Genomic DNA, 23,722 nt, shown 5'->3' on the forward strand with positions numbered 1-23,722 from the left:
CTTTATGACTATATTGCTATTCACTCTTTTTTAAAAACATCACAAAATGCCATGAAGCAAATATATATAATTAACAACATTTCTTATTTCCCAAAGAGCTAGTAAGGTGATGTGATTTATCCACAGTCACACAAGCAGTAAATTGCCTTCTGGGAAATGTGCTGAGGATTTCCTGTATCAAATTATGCTAACTTTAACTGCAATAGTGATCCACTTCTAAGGTAAATGAGATGGCATTCAACAAAGATACAAAACATTTAAAAAGTGCTAAACAAGAGCCTGAATTAACTATTTAAATAATGTATTGTCAGTAAGATTTAAATAAAAAGCACATTTTAGAAATATAATATGCTTTAAAAGCATACTTGCTCCTGTAATGTATGGTTTTTTTCTTGTAACTGGTTAAGAACAGCAGTCTCTCCTTCACCAGCCTGAATTTTTGCATAAAGATCTTCTCTTTCTTTTTCTAGTAATGAAATATTTTCTTTACTCTTCTGTAATAAGGCTTCAAGGTTCTGGATCTTTTGATCTTTATCACCAATTTGACGTAGTACTTGCTCCAAATCATTCTGTAAAAAATAAAAAAACTACTATTGTAAGGACAGAGAATTTACAAAGTTATTTCTCAAACATAAAATGATTGATAATAGATTTCATCACTCAAACTCTTGGCCTTACTTTATAAAACTATCACATTTTAACATGGCAAATTTAATTAAATAATTAATTAGAACCATAAATTTATTAATATATAAGAGAGCTTCAAAAAGTTCAAGGAAAACTGGCATTATCCACTTTTTATTTGAGAGGCAAGGAGAAAGGGAGAGAGAGATGAGCTCCCATCTGCTGGTCCTTTTGGCTGAAACAGCCACAGGCTGAAACCAGGAACTGAGAACTCTATCTAGATTTCCCATGTGATTTGGCAGGACCCCAACTACTTGAGCCATCACCACTGCCTCCTAGGGTCTACTTTTGCAGGAAGCTGTAGCCAGGAATTGAACTCAGGTACCCCATGTGGGATGTGGTCACCCTAATTGGTGTCTTAACTACTAGACTAAATGCCGATGCCATTTTTTCACAAACTTTTTGAAGCTCCTCTTCTATCTTATATTATTGTTAATAAGACAGAATTTAAGAAAAAGTTTCAATTAACCACATCTGAAACCCTCAGCTAACCTCCTATTACTCTTCTGATCCATTTCAGACACAAAAGACTGAATTACATCAGGTTCACTCCCACCTGGAGGGTCTGTGCACTAATTGTTTCCGCTGCCTAGAACTCCTTCCCCCTAGAGTCACATGGACTCCCTCTTCTTCAAAACTGTTTGCTCCACTGTCACCTTCTCAAACAGGTCTACCCTGAGCACTACATTTAAAATTGTAGCCTTTCCCAATACTTCCTATTCTGCTTAATGTTTTATTACCATAGCTCTTATCTTCTGACGCCCTAAATGTTTACATATTTTTAATGTTTATCTGCCTTTCCCACCCTATTAGGAAGTACTTCATATGCTACACAAAGGTGGGGATTTTGAATGTCTTATTCATTGAAGTATCCAAGATATCTGAGGCTCATGTTTTAAAATATTCATTGAATGAACAGCAAAATAAATGACTGCACTCTAACACACAAACACACAAGCTCACTTCAATACCCCAACAGGATTCTTCCATTGCCAAATCAAGGGTCTTCTTTACTTTACCAAGGACTCTAATGTTACATACAGTACAGAACCATACATGTTAACCTTTCCAGCTATCTGACCTATCACCTTTGCCTCTGCCTCAATCGTTGTAAGAGAAGCCAGAGAGCTACTACCCTGAACAAAGCCTTAACCAGCCTCTCTGTAAACCTTACTGTAGCCCATCCCACCACGCTGAGACAGAGCCTGCAACCAGCTGGTACCCTCGATGATTTGTGTCAATATTAAAATATTTGAGATAATCACTTTCAAACATGCTTCTCATCCCTCTCAGCTTTAGTCACAACATGCTGAAAGATAATCGCTGCTCTCAGACGCTGTTCCTGCCACCAATAACCCCTTTCTTCAAATTCCATTCATCTTCTGCAATCACAGTTCCAAGCCTAGGATTTTTTTTTCCATAAAAGTCATTAAGTCTAAATTACAATCTGGTTCTCCATTTACAGATGTCCGTTCCCCCCTCACCCTCTCTGCTAGTAAGGCCTATTCCACAGGGCAGGCAGAGACTGACCCTTTCCAGTTTTTTGCTGCTACTATTCTCTCTTTCAAGCAAAACCTTCAGGCAGCTTAGAAAGTATGTCATTCTTGCTTATTCTACCCTCTACTCTTTGTTGCTATCATCTATAAATCCCTACCTCATTCTCTGAAGACTTGAGACCTGATTTAGTCTTTCTTTCAATCCCAATTTCTGCCAATTTCCTGGGAAATACAAAATACACAGAGAATTAAGAGCATAGCCTCAACATGCATATCACTGTAATTCCTGGACCTGTCCTCACTCCACATTTCCATCCCTCAAATACTGGGTCTTTTAGTCACCTAAAATTGTTCCGACTAGAAAAGCCCAACCATCCTACTCTGTGACCACATCTTCTTGACTGTCTTCCAATTTCACGACCTCATTTCTGCTCTTCACTGTCAGAGACCTCAACTTCCTTCTAGCTTATTCAGCACATTCCTAGATTTTGCTTCTCAAACCTAACATCTGGATATGTGGTAACCTTAACTATGCTTTCAGCCACACTGACCACTTCCTTACACCCTCAAAACTCCAAGAGAGTCATGCCCAAAAAGTCCAACCCTAAACTGATGTCACAATCTGATCTTTTCACACTCTGATAATTCTAAACACAAACCTCCGTTAAATTATGCCACTACAAATATCTAACTTCTAACTTTTCAATCTCTGCTTGCCTGATATTCTGTTATACTATCTCCAACTTTTTCCATCAACATGGATTTTCAAAAACAATCCTTCTTGAATTTTCCATCTCCGTGTGTGTATGTGTATGTGTGCCCAATATTTACCTATATTCCCTCAAGATTCCAGGAATAAGCTCAAACTCACACCCTCCTCCATTGTATCAGCAACAATTATAGCTTCTTATCAGTATTTCATCATGTAGTCTGTCTTTCTTCCAGTATCCTTAATAACTCCCTGTCTATGAACCCCTTTGTCCTAGAGTATAAACATGTTGAAGATTCTTCTCTTCTTAATATTATACCCAGGTCAAGGCCGGCGCCGCGGCTGACTAGGCTAATCCTCCGCCTAGCGGCGCCGGCACACCGGGTTCTAGTCCCGGTTGGGGCGCCGGATTCTGTCCCGGTTGCCCCTCTTCCAGGCCAGCCCTCTGCTGTGGCCCGGGAGTGCAGTGGAGGATGACCCAGGTGCTTGGGCCCTGCACCCCATGGGAGACCAGGAAAAGCACCTGGCTCCTGGCTCCTGTCATCGGATCAGCGGCCACGGCAGCCATTGGAGGGTGAACCAACGGCAAAGGAAGACCTTTCTCTCTGTCTCTCTCTCTCACTGTCCACTCTGCCTGTCAAAAATAAAAATAAAAAAAAAAAATATATTATACCCAGGTCAAGCCCCGCCCCAGCCACCCCGCACCTCCAGTTTCTGCCCAATCTTTACACAGTTCACATTTAAATTTCAAAAATAATGGTCAATTGTTTCATGTTCACTAACAGCGTTGATGACACTGGTTTACTATGTTCCCAATGTAACCATCTGTAAGTCATTCTCTTTCTCCCTTATCCCCTACATCTATTAACTCAACAAGTTTTATTTATTTTACTTCCCAAGTACTTCTCACATTTGTTCCTATGACTTTAACAACTGCTTGAAATAGGATATTATTTTTTGTCTGAGTTGCTGCATAATATTAGCATTTTAATTGACCTGTTTCAGAATATTTCCTTCCAAACTTTATACAACTGCAAGAATAATCTACTTTAAAAAAGAAAATATGACTAGGACATTTCTAAGGCCTTCAAACATTTCCAACTTTAAATATAAATGTACAAAAGGTCTTCCAAAAACTTACTCATATCTAATGCTTTAGCAGCTCCTCTAATCTCTAACTCACACATCCAGCTCCAGCAATATCTAATGGTTAAGTTCATACTGGCCTCAGAATCCTTGTTCCTTGTAGCTTCTACTTGGCAAATATGCTCATCATCATCTTTACACCCCAAAATATTACTCATTCTTTATGACTCAGATTTTCACTTATATGAAATCTTCCACCCAAGACGGCATTGTGGTACAGTAGTTTAAGCCAGTACCTGCAACACTGGCATCCCTTTTGGGTGCCAATTGAGACCTGGCTGCTCCACTTCTGATCCAGCTCCCTGCTAATGTGCCTGAGAAAGCAGCAGAAGATGTCCCAAGTGCTTGGGCTCCTGCACTCATGTGGGAGACAAGGAAGGGGTTCCATGATCCTGGTTTTAGCCTGGCACAGCCCTAGATTTTGTAGTCATTTGGAGGGTGAACCAGCAGATGGAAAACCTCTCTCTCTCTCTCTCTCTCTCTTTCTCCCCCTCTCTCTAACTCTGCCTTTCAAATAAATAAAAACAAATCTTTAAAAAAAAAAAAAAAGAAGAAGAAGAAGTCTTCTATGACTGCTCTGTTCCAGACTCTGTATGGGTTAGGTAACTGCCCTTGATGCTACCATAAGAATTTCATACACATATAAACACTTAGAACTACTTCTCGGACTAAGTTTTTTGGATTCTTCATGGGTCCATAATGAAGGACTTTTCATGGTCCATTCCCTATTCTCTTCTCATTCCTCCTCAGGGAATAAGAGTTTAAAATCACTAGAAAGTGCAGAATAAGGAACAAAGCATGTTCATATGAGCCCTTAAGTTCCCCAATATGGGAGACAGTCTGCCTCTAAGAAGGTGATAGGCTGCCATGTCCATCTTTGTCTGTGGCCAGATTAATAAAATTTAATTCTGGGGCACAGTAATAAGAAAGCCCACTTGGCTGCTGCTCTATGCCAAATTCCCTACACTAGCTTTACTACCCAGTTTCTTTCCCAGCCTTTACAGTAAAACTCCTGGAGTTTCTTTATTCACTCTGTCAAATTACTCTCTTCCCATTCTCTCTTGAGCCCTCTCTAATACGGTTTTTGCCCCACATCCCCTATCCAAATTGCTCTTACCAAGGTCACCAAAAATCTCCATGTTACCAAATTCCAATGAGATTCTCAGTTTTTATCTTCTGATTGACCAGACCAAAACCCTTTGAGTCAGCATTGACTCCTCCCTCAATACCACCATCAATCTGTCACTATGAGTCAGCATTACCTTTAAAATACATCTAGAATATGACCACTTTTCACTACCTGCACTGTTTCTACTCTGGTCCAAACCATATTGTTTTTTGTCTGGATTACTGCAGTAGTCTCTTAGCTTGTACTTAGGTGCCCCTATAATCTACTCTCATCACAGCAGATAGGGTAAGATCATGTCGCACCATTCCTCAGAACCTTGCAGGGATTTCTCCTCTGACCACAGTAAAATAAAGTCCTTAAAATTTCCTATGAGCCTCTGCATATTCTAGAGAGCCTGTGGTCTCTTGACTGTGGCTCTCTGCATTTAACCACTCACACAACTCCAGCCATGGACTTCCTGCTACTCCTGAGACATGTCCCCGCTCACGATCTTTTAATGTCCTACTGACACTCTTCTCCCTGATAGCATGGCTCATGCCCTCCCTTGCTTCAAGCCTTTCATAGAGGCTTCTCCAAAAACTCTACCATTGTGTTCCACCTTCGGCTCCCTCCTGCCCTCATACCTCCTCTTTATAACTCCTCAGCACTTATCACCACATTGTACGTCGCATCTATTTACCTCAGTAAGCTCCATGAAAGCTCACGTTTGTCTGTTTTATTTGCTGCCATATTCACAAAATCAGTTCCTAGGCTGTGAGTAGACATTAAAACACATTTGCTGACTAACTGAATAAAAGAACAACAACAGAGAATCCAATATTCTGAACTCTGACTCCTATGCTACTCTCCAAACTCAGAAGGGAAAGAGAAACATATTACTTACTGCCTCCCTCAAATTCCAACACTGTTCCTGTGTACCCATAATTAAACTGCCAAGTCCTAAAGGGCAGGTACTGTGTCTCTTTATCTTCAGTGATGAGGACAGTTCCTGACACATAGTGTTCAATAATATTAAATGAACTAATGAAAGAATCAAGGAATAAATGAAGATTAAAATCAAATACATTTTAAACATTTGGGTACCCTCCCTTCACCATCACAAAATAAAAACTTCTTTCAATCTTCTAAGATATGCTGCAAGATCTCTATGAATTTACCTCAATCAGTAATATTTTCTATACCTACAATTCCAAGGTTCTCATGAGGGTTATGAAGCAGGAAAAGATATGACAAACAAATATCAGGTTTTACTGTAGGAAAATACAAAATATCTTTTTTTATTGGGCTAACTAAACCAGAAAATTTTATGTGAATATTTTTTATTTTTTAAATAAGAATTTAATAAATACTGTTTTGTGGGGAGCAACTTGGACTAGACAGTTACTCGAATTAAGACTTATTCTATGCATCTGCTCTCCCACAATATGGCACTGGGAGAGGAGTAAACAGCTTCTACGCAGCTGCCTCTCGCCAACTTGAGTGATGACCTGCAGGAGCTGATCCTGCTCCTGATTGGAGGAGAGCAGCGTACTTGGCATGTGGGTAGCAGAGTTGGGATTGGTGGAAGAGGACTATAAAGGAGGAGAGAGACAACATGCACCAGGAACACCTGAGGAACACTTGTGCAGCCTCCGAGAGAGCCGGCTGGCGGTATGCCGCTCCCCTGCGGAAGTGGGGAAAGTGGCAGGGGGAACTGCCCTTCCACGGAGGTGGAAGGGTCGGTAGCCAACCCGGGAAGAACCAGCAGCAAACCCGGGAAGGGCCGAGCAGACAAAAGAACAGCGCAGGGTTCAATGTCGCTCCTCCACGAAGAGGGGGAGCGACATAATGGTGCCGTGACTCGGATATGAAGCCTAGGAGGCATAATGGTGCCGTGACTCGGATAGGAAACCTAGGCAGGGTTCAGTGTCACTCCTCCACGAAGAGGGGGAGTGACACTGTTTATTTATAAGTGATAATTTATATTAATTTATTTAGCTAAATATATTTAATATAAGAAAATTTAATTAATTTAGTTATAGAAATTTGTAAATATATAATAAAAGTTTAAAATAAAATTTCAAGCTATTTTAGAAAAAATTTTCAACATAATAAAAAAAGGATTTTCTGACTATTTAAATAACGAAAAGGATCAAAGCCCTTCACAATCAAGTATTTGGCATTATCTAGTTTTCCACAGCAAGAGAACAGCAATGTGTTTTAATTTTTGTTTAAAAGGCTAATGGTTCAAATAATGTTTACCTGAGCTTCTCGAAGTTTTGCTGTAGTGTTTTGCTGAAGAGCCTGCTGTTCCTGATGCTGTTGCTTTGTTTTATCTAATTGATGCTGCAACTCCGTGGAATTTGTTACTTTTTCCTTCAACTTAAAAAAAAATTGACATTGTCATTGACAACCTATAGGCATAATGCTATCATTCATAAATATGACATTACTCCAATTCTCAAATGTGAACAGAAAAATAAATTTAGATTACTTTCAGAATCTTAAACTCATGATCAATAAAATAATCTCTTAGCAAGACTCTCATCCTAAAAAGAACAAAATCTTTCTCCATGATGGCATTTATTTTATCATTGTTTACTGTCTATAAACACGTTCAAGGAATTACATGTAAATTATTTATAATCTTATCAGTATTTCTTTTGTCTTTTTCCACGCCAGTCATATTTATCATCCATTGACAAATAGGATCATTTACCACATTTACGACAGTAGGTCTAGCAGAAAATCTACTGCTGAAGTTATAGATTTTAACCTGAATATTTGTTCAATTTCAATAAAAGACATAATTAAATAACATTTACTCTACCCATATCATGTGTACCATTTTTAGCAGCTACATCTTTAATTAAGATAACATATTCTTTAATTAGGATAGTATATTCATTGATATTAATTTTTAAAAGTGGAAATCCTCAAAAGCAATCCAAAGTTCATATGTACCAACTTTGTCATTAATGATCCTCATTGGCTATTCATTAATAAGTGGAACTTTCTGTATAGGAAAGCTCAACTGCTTAACAAAGGTTCACCCCCAGAATTTTTCTTGTGTAAAGAGTAGCTTTCTGAGTTTACTTTTGTTGAGGAGTTTAAGGAACACATTCACAATAAAAATGACTTAATGTACTTAATGTGGTTTATAAGTCTGATGTTTTTAATAGAGAAGAATGCACGATGCAATTTAAAGTTTTCTTAAAAAAGTTCACTTAAAGCTCGACAATTAAAAGTGATTGATGAACCATAACAACGTCTAAGATGCTATTTTTGCTGTTATAAAATAACTTGCTATTAGAAACCTTGAAATGCTAGCTTACCTGTTCTTCTAAACGAGAAAGTTTGAGTTGTAAATCAGCCACTTGCTGTTCTTTATCCATCAGCTTTTCACTTGAAAGTTGTCTCTGCTCCTTCAGCCTACCATGAGCTTCCCCTAGTTGGCGCTCTGTCTCGAGAAGTTTGCTATGTAACTTAAAAAAAAAAAAAAGTGTGTGTGTGATATATATACCTACTTTCCAATGTTTTATTTTTCAAAAACACTTTAATTTTCTTGATACATTGGGGGAACTTATTTATCTGAGATACAAAGGACATACAGAGAAAGAAACAGAAAGACTGAGGGGGAGAGAGAGAGAGAGAGTGCTCTCATCTACTTGTTCACTCCCCAAATGCCTACAGTGACCAAGGCTAAAGCTAAGAGTCAGGAACTAAATCCAGGTTTCCCACATGAGTAGGAAGAAACTACTTACCTGACCCATCACTACTGCCTCCAAGGACTTGCATTGGTGGAAAACTAGAATCGGAGCCAGAGCCAGACACTCCAATGTGGGACATGGGGATCTAGATGGGTACCATATACACTAGCTCAAATGCCCACCAGCAATTAATTTTTTTAAAAGATGTACAGAGAAAGAGGGAGGAGGGGAAGAGAGAAAGAGAGACAGAGAGAATCAGTCTTCTACCCACAGGTTCACTCCCAAAACGGCAGCATCAGCCAGGGCCAGGACAAGCCAGTAGCTTCTTCAGGGTCTCCCACGTGGGTGCAAGGGCCCAAGTACTTGGGCCATTTTCCACTGCTTACCCAGGTATATTAGCAGGGAGCTGGATAGGATATGCAGCAGCCAGGACTTAAACTGGTACCCATATGGGATGCTGGCACTGCAGATGGAGGCTTAACCTTCTATGTTACAGCATCAGCCCCTAGCAACTAAATTTTAATCACATAAACTGTAACAGCTTACATAAAGTTTTTGAAAACACCATGGTTTTTGATTTTGTTTTATGGCTCTCTTAAAATTAAAAAAAAAAAAAAAAAAAAAACAAACAAACAAACACAGGACCAGGGCCTCTCATTTGAAAGTCAGTGTTGGGGGCCGGCACTGTGCTGTAGCGGGTAAAGCTGCCTGGAGTGTCGGCATCCCATAAGGGCATTGGTTCGAGCCCTGGCTGCTCCATTTCCGATCCAGCTCTCTGCTATGACCTAGGAAAGCTGTAGAAGCTGGTCCAAGTCCTTGGGCCCCTGCACCCTCAGGAGAGACCCAGAAGAAGCTCCTGGCTCCTGGCTTCGGATTGGCTCAGCTCCAGCCATTGCGGCCAATTGGGGAGTGAAGCAGCGGATGGAAGATCTCTCTCCCTCTGCCTCTCCTTCTCTCTCTCTGTAACTCTTTCAAATAAATAAATCTTAAAAAAAAAAAAAAAAGTGTTGGAATCACTTGAGAAATCTAAAATAATAAATGAAAATTAAAAATTAAAATACCCTGGTACCTATTATATAGTAATTTTTTTTAATTCCACAATGATTCTTGTTGGTTTTCAAAGTTAATAATCAGCATAGCTGATTTATTACATTTGGGTTTTGGAAAGAACCCAAAGCATTCCTGTCTACAAATTGGCACATAAATCTAAACAAAGTAGAAAAAATGATTATTTTTTTTAAATATAAGTTAACTCAAATGTCATCCAGTCAAAATTAAAGAAGAAATTTGCCTTGTAGGTTAGTACCATCAATTTCTCAAATTATTTTCTCTAATATCACCAGAAAAAAACATGCTAGGTAGTGAGGATAAATGAGTAAGACATGGTTTTGGCACCCACAGAAGAAAAATATAAATCACATTAATATACTACACCACAGTAAGTAAAATATCTACCATATTTTTGCATACTTAAGCCATCTGGGGATAAGGGAAGCACTGGTAGTGTTTAGAAAATGATTTCTGGGAGTCAGTGCTGTGGCATAATGCGATGAGCTACTGCCCACAGTGCCAGCCTTCCATATTGGATGCCAGCTTGAGTCCTGGCTGCTCCACTTCCAATCCAGCTCCCTGCTAATGGGCCTAGGAAAGCAGTGAAGGAAGGCCAAGTTGCTTGGGCCCCTGCACCCCCTTGGGAGACCAAGAAGAAGCTCATGGATCCTGGCTTCAGCCTGGCCCAGCCCTGGCTATTGGGGCCATTTGAAGAGTGAACCAGCAGATGGAAGACCTCTCTCTCTCTCTCTCTCCCTCTCACTGTAACTCTCTTTCAAATAGATAAAAATATATTGAGAGAGAGAGAAGAGAGAGAGAGAGAAGAAAAAAAAAAAGAAAATGATTTCTAGGAAAGTGATGAGTGAAGCAGTATTTTTCAAGGTGAAGAAGAACAACAATATCTTCAGTCATTAAGACAGACTAAATAATGTTAAATAATGCCACAAGAGCAAGATACAACATAACATGTGGAGAACACCTAGCACACTCCTGTATTTCAGTAATGGAGAATAAAATAAAGAGTAAGGGGCCGGTGCTGTGGTGTAGCAGGTGAAGCCACTGCCTGTAGTGCCAGCATCCTCTATGAGCACTGGTTCTTCTGCCGGCTGCTCTACTTCCTATCAAGCTCTCTGCTATGGCCTGGGAAAGCAGTGGAAGATGACCCAAATGCTTGGGCCCCTGCACCGGCATAGGCAACCCAGAAGAAGCTCAAGACTCCTGGGTTTGGATCAGCGTAGCTTCAGCTGTTGTGGCCATTTGGGGAGTGAAACAGTGGATGGAAGACTTCTCCATCTCACTATCTCCCTCTTTCTCTGTCTCTCTGTAACTCTGCCTTTCAAATAAATAAATATATCTTTAAAGAACTGAGGAGGCAGGCTGACAAGATCACTGGGGAAACAGGATGGCATAACAAGGTACCTGAACTTAATCTATTGAAGCATAAAGAGTTATTAAATGGCTTAAAGGGTGGTTGGAACATGGTAAGATTTTTTTTTTTGTAAGATTGATTACTCTATGTTCCTAAATCTGTATATATGGGCCGGCGCCATGGCTCACTGGGCTAATCCTCCACCTATGGCGCCAGCATACCGGGTTCTAGTCATGGTTGGGGCGCCAGATTCTGTCCTGGTTGCTCCTCTGCCAGTCCAGCTCTCTGCTGTGGCCCGGGAAGGCAGTGGAGGATGCCCACGCGCTTGGGCCCTGCACCCGCATGGGAAACCAGGAGGAAGCACCTGGCTCCTGGCTTCAGATAGGCGCAGCATGCCGGCCGCAACATGCCAGCCGTAGCGGCCATTTTGGGGGTGACCCAACAGAAAGGAAGACCTTTCTCTCTCTCTCTCTCTCTCTCTCTCACTGTATAAATCTGCCTGTCAAAAAAAAATCTGTATATATGAAACACATGAAACTTGCATAACTTAAATACAATTTAAAAAAATATTTTTTTAAAAGAAGATCGATTACTCTGGTAACTACACACAAGATTGATTTAACAGGGACAAGACTTAGGCAGAGTTTGTTAATGTTTGTTAGAGTGGGTTAAAAGTAAAATAAAAAGAGTAATGGAAATGAAGGAGAAGACAAGCTAGACAAATATTGCTAACACTTCTAATCCACTGTATCGTGAAACTTACAGCTAATCCTAAAAATTAGTGATAGCATATATGAAGTACTTACTCTAATTCCTGAAACATGAATGAATTTCAACAAATTATTGAATAATTCTGAATTATTAATATCATTTTATCTAGAGAAGTAGGAAGCCATGAAAATAATTAATTATAATAAATAAAGTATCACTGCCACTTAAGTAAAAACAATTGAGTACTATAAAAAATGTGGCTGAGGACTTTAATGTTTCTCAAACTTTCATTTTTCAACCAATTTTTAATGTTCCTTATAAGCAATAATTAGAATATAGACATTAGCCAGCGCCGCGGCTCACTAGGCTAATCCTCCGCCTTGCGGTGCCGGCACACCGGGTTCTAGTCCCAGTCGGGGTGCCAGATTCTGTCCTGGTTGCCCCTCTTCCAGGCCAGCTCTCTGCTGTGGCCAGGGAGTACAGTGGAGGATGGCCCAAGTCCTTGGGCCCTGCACCCCAGGGGAGACCAAGATAAGCACCTGGCTCCTGCCATCGGATCAGTGCAGTATGCCGGCCGCAGCGCGCTGGCTGCGGCGGCCGTTGGAGGGTGAACCAACGGCAAAGGAAGACCTTTCTCTCTGTCTCTCTCTCACACTGTCCACTCTGCCTGTCAAAAAAAAAAAAAAGATATTAAAAAAAAAAAGAATGCAGACATTAAACAATTAAGTTGGCGGCAAAGCCAAAAGAAGCATCAAATTTTATCTTTTTTACCTAAAGAACAGCTGTTAGGACTCTCTTTCTACTTCTTCAATATCTAATTTTATACTATATTTTATTTTATCTTACTATTGAAGATTTATTTATTTTATTTTAACGGCAAGGGGACCAACAGAGAGGGAGAGATAGAAAGAGAAAGAGATCTTCTATCTGTCGGTTCACTCCCCAAATGGCTGCAACAGCCAAGTATGCATCAGGCTGAAGTCAGGAGCCAGAAACTATACTCTGTTCTCTCATGTGAGTGGCAAGGGCCCAAGTACTTGGGTCATCTTCTGTTGCTTTCCCAGGTGCATTAGCAAGGAGCTGGATCAGAAGTGGTGCAGCCAGACTTCAAATTGAAACTCTGATATGAGATGCTGGTGTTGTATGTGGCAGCTTAACTCATTGTGCTACAACATCAGCCTCACCACTTGTTTTACAATAATTGTTTTAAAAATTTAGTAACAAAAAAAGAATTTTTCATTTAAGAAATGGTCAACAATTTGAACTAATTATAGCAGCTAAAATTAGTATCAACTACCACATGCTACAACTGTAAGCAATTTTTATATTTAATTTATAAACACTTCACAACAAAGATATTATCATTTTTTCTTAAGGAAAATTGAAATAAAAAGAAGTGAGATCCAACACTACAGGATATAAAAATTGAGTTAATTTTTAAATGACACTTTTTGAATAAGCACTACTTTATGATCAAATAATCATCAAGCGCACTAAGAAGAAACCATAGAGGAATTACCATAAATGCAATTAACATCTCTTACTTGGTTAATTTCACTTTGGAGTTGTAACCCATGTTGTTCCTTTTCTTCTCTCTGTTGTTGTAGCTGTTTAAACTCTGCTTTAAGATGCTGGTACTTAGTCTCTACTTCGGATAACTCCTCTTTGAGCTTTTGAGTTGCTTCTCCTTTTTCACTTAGTTCAGCTTGTGATCTCTGCAGTGAAGTTTCAGACGCAGATAATCTTGCCTGAAGCTGTTGACAATCTAGGTCTTTTTGATGAAGGGTTGCTTGTATATTCTTTTTGCTCACAGATTCTTCATTATGTTTCTCTTCTAACTGGACATAGTCTAGTTCTTTTTTCAGCAACTTTTCTGTCAAGTTCTGAAATATCAATTCAACAATTTACTTCCTTTCCTAATATTTATAATTACTCTAATTACTCAAGTAATTTTTAGAGCAATACCATGTCCTGGTAAGTGTTTTAGTCAATATTATAATATAAAACAGTGAAAATACACATTCTCATCAAGAAGAATTAAATTATTACATACTGACAGGACTGTCATTGGTCCACTTGACTAAATTTTACTAATCCAATATAAGAATTGGCAAGAAAATAAAGAATAATAACAAAAACACAAAAATCTGCATTCTTTGGGATATTCAACATATTTATATTCTTCCATTTAAGTTAAAATTTAAGCTACTTTCTACAAACAGAATTTATTTTTAATAGCAATATACCATAACAATTCTAATTCTAATTTCTGGCCTTGCAACTTCATAATAAGAGCTTTAATGTACTGTTACAGTATGCCTGATCCTACTGACTACATTTTTCCTTCTCTTCCTTTTTTTTTTTTTTTTAATATGTATTTATTTATTTGAAAGGCAGAGTTACAGAGAGGCAGAGAGAAAGAGGTCTTCCATCTGCTGGTTCACTTCCCAAATGGCCACAATGGCCACAGGTGGGCCAATCCGAAGCCAGGAACCAGGAGCTTCTTCCAAGTCTCCATGTGGACACAGGGCCCAAGAACCTAGAGGCCATACTCAACTGCTTTCCCAGGCTATAGCAGAGCTGGATCAGAAGTGGAGCAGCCATGACTCGAACTGGCAGCTATATGGAACACCAGCACTGCAGGCTGCTATGCTAACAGTGCCGGCCTGCCTTCTCTTCTTCATACAGACCATTTTCTAGAGTCACAAGCTAAAACTAATTCAAATTTCTTTCTAATTATATAAAGAAAATGATCTCAAGGTATCATTTGTCTGCTTTATATAATTTTTTAAAAGATTTTATTTATTTATTTGAGAGCTAGAGTTACAGACAACCAAAGGCAGAGACAGAGAAAGGTCTTCTACCCGCTAGTTGACTTCCCAAATGGCCTCAATGGCTGGAGCTGGGCCAATCCTAAGTCAGAAAACAGGAGCTTTTTCCCGGCCTCCCACATGGGTGCAGAAGCCAAAGTCCTTGGGCTATCTTCTACTGATTTCCCAGGCCATTAGCAGAGAGCTGGATCAGAAGAGGAGCAGCCAGGACTAGAATCGGCACCCATATGGGATGCTGGCGCCACAGGCGGAGGATTAACCTGCATCATAGCACAAGCCCCTATATTTTGTTTTACTCAACCGTATCAAGCATAAAATATAAAATAACAACTCCAAAGATCTGAATCAAGCAGTCTGACTGAATGTCAAAATGCAATCTCAGTGAAATTGTTACAATTAACACTGAACATTGTAAGGTGGCATAGTTACACATAAAATATGGCTCAGGATTTTGAACTCAATTATGTAAGATAAATAGCCAGGGAAGAAGTCACTAAATCAGTAGATATTTAATATATGCAGGGTGGTAGATGGCAACAACATAGAAGTAGCAGAGAACAATCAAAGTCTTTGTACCTTAACCAGACTATAATCTAAGTGAAAAACAGATTAAAAAAAAAAAAAAAAACCCTTTCCATGACATTCAGAATACAATGCCCAAGAAAGAATGACTAGTTGAGTGAAATTTCTTAAGTATACCATTTAAAAACAATTAAGTGAAGTCAGGGTATCTGAAAATAATAAAGTTTGAGCTTAATTTTAAAAGTGATGAGAAGAATTAAGGAATTAAGAAAGACAAAGAAAGGGACAAACAGGTTGCAGGTGGGGAAATAACAAACCCCACTGCCATATGGGGAATAATAAGTCTAGGTACTAATGGCAAAGGCAATAATAAAGATTCTTGAACATTTGTCTGAGAAAAAGAGTTAATATAAATCATCAGGTAGGAATATATTACAGAAAAGCAGTACCTAGAAAGATGATATAAATATGCATGAGAGTACTTCAAAAAATCTATGGAAAAATGGAATTTAAAAAATAGTTTTGATGCAAAAAAAAAAGAAAGCCATGCATAGTTTTTCATAATATGTATTCCTATGAACTTTTGATGAGTTTTGAGTATGAGAGGAACAGAATGAGAGAGAAACTTAGAAGGAAGAAGAGCAACCAGGAGTTGACAGGAAAATTAGCCAAGAAACATGTACCTTGACCAGTCAATAGAAATAGAAAAAACAGGCAGAGCCATAGGACTAGAGAAACTATACTTTCGATGGTTCAACTATATGTTAGGAAAATTCTTTTTTCTTTCTGTTATCAATAAGTTAAAATCTATCTCAAAATAATTTTACATTATTTTACTTGGAAAAATATTTATTTTAGAATCTACAAGCTAAATAAAATCTATTCACATATCTCTGCATGTTTCTTTTTAATTCCAACTTATTTAATTTCATAAATATACCACGCTCGTATATACCAAGGACTTGGGTGGTATATAATTTTAAAATACACTCCAAAAATTAAGCCTAGTAACAAGTTAATGAGTCTTCTTCCCCAGTCTTACAATGTGACCAAGCAATCCCACCACTTCTAGACACCCTCAGACAATTTCACCCTTTAAGAAGCAAAAATATACAACAAACAGTGGCAACTTGGAATTTCTCTGTCCTAAGGAAATTAATCAACATCTTAGATCTTTGCTATAATTAAGATGAGACATAATTAAATTTTATTTAAAAGAAATTAAATCCCTTTCTTTCCTTTTAAAAGAAACCAATCCAGGGGCTGGCACTGTGGCACAGCAAGTTAACCTGCCATATGTACTCCAGTTTGTGTACCGGCTACTACAATTCTGATCCAGCTCCCTGCTAATGTGCCTTGGAAGACAGCAGAAAACGGCCCAAATTCTTGAGCTCCTGCACCCATGTGGAAGACCAGGAAGAAGCTCCGGGCTCCTGGCTTCGACCTGGCCCAGCTCTGGCCTTTGCGGCCATTTGTGGGGTGAATCAGCAGATGGAAGATCTCTCTCTCTCTCTCTTCCTCTCTCAATGTAATCCTTTCAAATAAATAAATAAATCTTTAAAAAATGAATCTGCTCATATAATTCTTATACACACAAAAAAAAGGCTAGCTGTTTAATATTACAAACTTTTCACTCTTACTATGGTCTTTCTGTGGAATCCAAAACAATACAACGAATATATAGTTATTGAAAACTGATTTTTTTAAAAATCACAGTAAATTCCATTAAATAAAATAAGAAGGGGCCAGCACTGTGGCACAGTGGGTTAACACCCTGGCCTGCAGTGCCGGCATCCCATATGAGCACTGGTTCGAGACCTGTCTGCTCCCTTCCAATCCAGCTCTCTGCTATGGCCTGGAAAAGCAGTAGAAGCTGGCCCAAGTCCTTGGGATTCTGCACCTGCTTGGGAACCCGGAGGAAGCTCCTGGCTCCTGGCTCCTGGCTACTGTGGGCAACTGGGGAGTAAACCAGCGGATGGAAGACCTCTCTCTCTCTCCCTCTCCCTCTCTCTCTGCCTCTTCTCTCTCTGTGTAACTCTCACTTTCAAATGAATAAATAAATCTTAAAAAAAAATAAGAGTACTTTGACTTCTCCAAATTAATGCTGACAACCAAATTTCCTTAAGAGATAGACATCTCATTCCTCTTTACATATGAGGAAAGCTGAAGTTGAGAGAACCTGAAATGATTTGGGCAAGTGGCAGAGTCACAGATTACAATTCCAAATCCAATACATTTTTCACAATACAACTTAGATATTCAGTGAGTCAATTTATGCTCTCTAATATATGCCCTATTCAAGTTTAAATTATAAAATGAACATTAAACCTAGCTCATAATTATTATTTGTATAGTCAAAATTCTCTCCTTTCATAGGTTGTCTCATTTGATTTTCCCTTAAATTGTTTTCTCCATGTATTTTCTTTCAGTAACAATTTTCCTACATAAGTCTTAATTATTCATTCATTACTAGCCCAGGTAACAAGAATGAGTGGAAAAAAATAATACTTTTTAATGCTTTATAGCTCACAAAGTGCTCTTCAAAACAATTTGGTAAGAGAAAAAACAAATTAAACTACTTGGTGCCTAGTTAACATTTCATAGGTATATAACATATGTACCTATGTGCTTTCATGCCTTTTGTCTGTACAGCTTTCAACCTAACAGCCCGTTAACCCCTCTGCCAAGTGAAAAGCTCTTCAGCATCCTTAAAGACTTAGCTAAAATGTTATGTCTTTTTTTATTCATTATGTGTGTTATATCTGTTTTTTGACAAAACACTATATTTGTAGCAAAGCTTGTACATGCAGACATTTCTTTTTGTTTTTATTTTTGATTTTTTAAAAATTTTTGCTCCCACATATAAGAGAGAACATGCAGAATTTTCTTTCTGTGTCTAGTTTATTTCACTCAACATTATATCCTCCAGTTGCTACCATTTTGATGGAAATGATAGAATTTTATTCTTTTTATATCTGAATATTTAAAATGTTATGTCTCTACAAAAGCCTTTGTGATATTATAGGCAGTAAATTATAAAAATTTCCATCTTGTTCTTAACCCAACCCTGCATCAAAACATGGGTCAAATAAAAACAATAATTACCCTTCACTGAGGTACCTACTAAAAGCCAAATATGTACTTCAACATCTTTAATTTATTTGAAACTCATTATTCCAGAGTCAAATGGGCATAACAACTTCTTAGCAGAAGGGAAAACAGACTGGGAAGTTAAGTGTCACACACAACTAGTAAGTGGCAAAGCTGGGATTTAAATATCCCTTTGACCACCATACTATACTGCTCATAATATCAGTACACTACAATCAACCCTCAGTTCCAAGACCCACCATGCATATCAAAATCTGTGGATGCCCAAGTCTCTTACATAAAATAGCATAGTATCTATATATAACTTACAAATATGCTCCTGCACAACTTAAATTACCTTTAGATTATCTATAACCAACAAATGTAAATGATAGGTAAATAGTTGTTACATGATATTTTTTAGGGAATAATAATAAGAAAAAAAAGCCTGCATATGTTCAGACACAATTTTTTTTTAATATTTTCAATCAATTGTTGGTTGAATATGTGTTCTGGATATGGTACCCACAGACTCCAATGACTTATTGCACTTTACAACACAGAGAGGATATACAGCAATGTAACACTTCTGGCTTCCACTTATGTCTATAAGTACCTTAAAACTAAGACCCTTGGAAAAGGAGAGCAATGAGATAGAAAATGGGTGACAGCTTAGATCCCTCCAAAAGACTCATTCTCTTAAAGTAATCTATATTAGTAGCCTTAGAAAAGCAATATAATTTTGTACAGAATTTATATAAAAATAGTAATTAAATTGAGTTACAGTTATTGAACGTAGAAATATGGTTTTATTAGAGACTAAGAAAGAAGTGTCTTCAATTCTCTGATTTTGATTTTAAGTTTACAAGACCAGTAATTATAACACATTGGTTTAGAGGTGAAAACTTTGACATTAACACAAAAACAATTATCTTTTCCATCATTATATAGTACAATGCTATCTATCTACCTTGATGCTTCCTGTAACCCATAAAAGCTGCCAAGGGCATTTTACTTAATAGTCTTCAAAGGTCCATATACATAGACTTCTAAATTCAAAACATTTCTATCACCATCATCAATAATTATGGCTTGCCAAAGGTATAGGTGAGGAGAAATGCTGTAGGACAATTAGAGAACGAAGATAACAAGAAAAGGCAGATGCAGTTCTGTGCTTGCTCTGTCTGTAGATCAGATCCTAAATAGGAAAATATTTTTTTTAAATTGTGAAGTATTATGATTATATAATAGACATTACTAAGATCAGTAGAATACACTTTAATTCCCTAATCAAATATGTTCCTATTTTACCACACTAAATCATCTTGACTCTATGTATTATCCATAAAATATCCATAGTACTTTCTCAATAATGTGTGTACATATATATATGTGTATGCAAATATATGTTGTTGGTTCTCCACATACATCAGTTCCACATCTGTTGGTTTAAACAATTGCAAAGTATTTGAAAAACACTTTTTAAAAAACTAAATACAACTAAATAAACAAATAATAATACAGTACAACAACTACTTACATAGTATTTACATTGTATTATCAGTACTCTAGAGATCATTAAAAGTACACAGAAAGGTATATACAAATACTACATCATTTTATAAAACGGACTTGAGTATCCACAGATTTAGGTATCTGCATGGAGGTCTGGAACCAATCTCCTCAGATACTAAGGAACACTATATATGCAATCTGAGGCTTCAATATTTGATTTTATATTTCACCTATCATTGTTAAATCATGTTCTTTATTACTTTACTATTTCAAAAATGCATAGTAAGTTTCAATGACCATAAATATCCATTGTATGTACACTGTCTTTACACAAGTCCTGGTCAGTTTTCAATAGGTAGAAGGTACGCTCATAGCTCAAAGAACTACAAATTAAACTGAGTTTACAGTCTTAATATTATTTGGCCCTCAAACTCACACAGACACTTAAATTCCAGTCATAAGTTAATGGGACTAAGAGGGTGAACAGTAATCTAATTATGGTGCTGATGAGGGTCTAGTGATACTAGGGGTGATCCTTAAGACTTGGGGATGTACCTCTGAAGAGAATCCTCATGACAGTCACTTTCACTGCTTCTTGGTTCATCCTGTGATCCTTCTCCCAAAAGTACCCTGACATTGCCATCTTTTCCCCCAGAGAGCAAACCAACAGGGTTGTCAATCTGAGACTTCAGCCTCCAAAACTGTGAGCCAATTAAACCTTTATACAGTTAGTTGTCTGACCTCAAAAAAAATGACTAATACATTGAGGAACTAAATTATTATGTAGAACTTTTCTTTTAATAGTTTGACAAGAGAAAAAGGAGGGTTGGGAGTACAGAACTTTACTTAGAGTAAGTAGTTTGTGATCTCATAGTAAATTTGAGCATGTATGCTTGTTACATACCTTACAATGCAGCAACTTTACTTATTGGCATATAACATAGGGAAATTCTTATACAAATGCATAAGATTTGTATATAGATGTTCACAGCAATAAAATTTATAGTGGCAGGGAAAAAGGAAGACCCAGTATAAAAAAGAAAGTACTCATATACAATGAATACTTTTACTGTAGGCCACAGTATAATACAGTTAGTGAGGAAAGGCACTTATACACTAAGTTATAAAGTGAACTTGTCACATTTTCCATGAAACACAATTTTTAGTGGAAATAATGACAAACTATGATTATTAAGACTTAAATAAGGGCTGGCGCCGTGGCTCACTAGGCTAATCCTCCACCTAGCGGCGCTGGCACACCGGGTTCTAGTCCCGGTCGGGGCGCCGGATTCTGTCCCGGTTGCCCCTCTTCCAGGCCAGCCCTCTGCTGTGGACAGGGAGTGCAGTGGAGGATGGCCCAGGTGCTTGGGCCCTGCACCCCATGGGGAGACCAGGAAAAGCACCTGGCTCCTGGCTCCTGCCATCGGATCAGCGCGGTGCGCTGGCCGCAGCGCGCCGGCCGCGGCGGCCATTGGAGGGTGAACCAACGGCAAAAGGAAGACCTTTCTCTCTGTCTCTCTCTCTCTCTCTCACTATCCACTCTGCCTGTCAAAAAAATAAATAAATAAATAAATAAAAATAAAAAAAAGACTTAAATAAGAAAAGAATCTGCTACTTCCAGGAAAAGAACTGATAGTTTCAATTGCCAATCATAAAATTCAAGTTTTCAAATGACATTTAGAATTTGGAAAACTTGTATCCCACTAGCATGAGCCTGACAGCTTCCTCATATTTGAAGCCTGTTCTGAGACTGAGAAGGATATTGACAAATGTGATTGATTTTATATTATATTGTATGATGGAAAGTGCTAACATTTAGATTTTCCACAGAACTGATAGATGATGTTACCAAATCAAGCACAGAAAAAGATCCACTCAAAAGGCAAAAAAGACCAATGAATTTTTGTTACATAGTACAAAACAGTCACTGATTAGGCTTCAAATTCTACATTGTACTTAACTTTGATAAACTATCACTTACCAAGTTTCAGTATAGTATCCAACAAAAGTAACTACAATTATAGCTATTAAAATATTCCTCCCTTTTCCAACTATGTATCTGTGTGAAACAATTTTCTTCATATACTTTAAAAACATCACATAGATTGAATGTAAAAACAGATATGAGAATCTGGTTGTCCTATATTAAACCACACATTAAAGAAGTTTACAAAAATATAATACCACGGCCAGCACCATAGCTCACTTGGCTAATACTCTGCCTGCGGCTCCAGCACCCGGGGTTCTAGTCCCGGTTGGGGCGCCGGGTACTAATCCCAGTTGCTCCTCTTCTAGTCCAGCTCTCTGCTGTGGCCCGGGAGGGCAGTGGAGGATGGCCCAAAGTGCTTGGGTCCCTGCACCCACATGGGAGACTGGGAGGAAGTACCCAACTCCTGGCTTCGGATCAGCGTAGTGCTGGCCGTATCAGCCATTAGGGGAGTCAGCCAACGGAAGGAAGACCTTTCTCTCTACCTCTCTCTCACTGTCTATAACTCTCTCTGTCTCTCTCTCTCACTGTCTAACTTTGCCTGGCAAAAAAATAAATAAATAAATGTAATATCACCACTATTCTCTCTGAATTGTTTTAGAAAACAATCATTTTTTCATAAAAATGCTATTATATCAATATTTAAAGCATTATTTATTAATAAGTTAATACTTTATTTTAAAAAATCTCTAATATTCTAACCTTCACATAGATATAATGGATAAATAACACCCACATATACACATACATGGATGGATATGATTCCCTCCACACACACACCATAAGTTCTTTTTTTTTTTTTAATTTATTTGACAGGCAGAGTTATAGACAGTGAGAGAGAGAGACAGAGAGAAAGGTCTTCCTTTCCGTTGGTTCACTCCCCAAATGGCCCCATGGCCGGTGCTGCACCGATCCGAAGCCAGGAGCCAGGTGCTTCCTCCTGGTCTCCCATGCGGGTGCAGGGGCCCAAGCACTTGGGCATCCTCCACTGCCCTCCTGGGCCACAGCAGAGAGCTGGACTGGAAGAGGAGCAACCAGGACTAGAACCCGGTGCCCATATGGGATGCCGGCACTACAGGCGGAGGATTAGTCAAGCGAACCACTGCACCGGCCCCACCATAAGTTCTTCAGAAACCTTAATAATCTGGGGAATGTAAAGAGGACTGCACATCAAGGGTATGAGAAAAAAACTACCCTGAACCTCCACAGCATCAACCTGAAACAGTGTATATTTCCTCCCATCATTTCTGAGGGTGAACAGCTTAGTTGGGTGGTTCCACCTCAGGGTCACTCATGGGCTACTGACAAGAGCTACAGTTTTTGATGACTTGACTAGGCTAGGAGGACCTGCTGCCAAGCTCATTAGTACTGCTGTTGGCAGAAGGCTTAATATTTACAGCCAATTATGTTTATTTCTTTCTCTCCTTCTACCATGTTCTTTTCTGACGGACTTTAACCCTTTGTTATTATATTTTGCCAAAATGTCAGGTTCAAGTTATGAAAGCACAGCCAACAGAGTCACCTCATACATGGAACAAAAGAGTTTAATAACTCTCTATTCCCTCACAACCAAAAAAGCAAAGATGAGGGACAAAGAGTATAAATACTAACCCCCCACTCCAAAATTAAATATCATATTGTTCATTTATAGAGAAAAAATATTAACATTACAAAATACAAAATAAAGAACAAATTTGGAGGTCTCAGACTTTATTTAAATCTCTATTACAAAGCTATAGTAATCAAAACAATGCATATTGTTATAAAAAAAAAAAACCACAGATAACAATGGAC

The 23,722-nt window shown here is 38.3% G+C and overlaps 1 protein-coding gene across 4 annotated transcripts in view; it reads right to left on the minus strand.

The window, feature by feature from the left end:
- EEA1 (early endosome antigen 1) overlaps nt 1-23,722 on the minus strand; it is a 177,745-nt gene that overhangs the window by 50,369 nt on the left and 103,654 nt on the right. For all 4 annotated transcript variants that reach the window (XM_051846531.3, XM_051846532.3, XM_051846534.3 and 1 more), the window contains 4 exons: nt 13,528-13,866; nt 8,479-8,628; nt 7,406-7,525; nt 366-569 (listed from right to left, as the gene is read on the minus strand). In XM_051846531.3, coding sequence (XP_051702491.2) covers nt 366-569; nt 7,406-7,525; nt 8,479-8,628; nt 13,528-13,866 — 813 coding nt within the window. The remainder of the gene's footprint in view (nt 1-365; nt 570-7,405; nt 7,526-8,478; nt 8,629-13,527; nt 13,867-23,722) is intronic.

The sequence above is a fragment of the Oryctolagus cuniculus genome, chromosome 11 (assembly GCF_051225735.1).
Source record: "Oryctolagus cuniculus isolate XC-2025 breed Fujian yellow rabbit chromosome 11, ASM5122573v1, whole genome shotgun sequence".
Lineage (NCBI taxonomy): Eukaryota > Metazoa > Chordata > Mammalia > Lagomorpha > Leporidae > Oryctolagus > Oryctolagus cuniculus.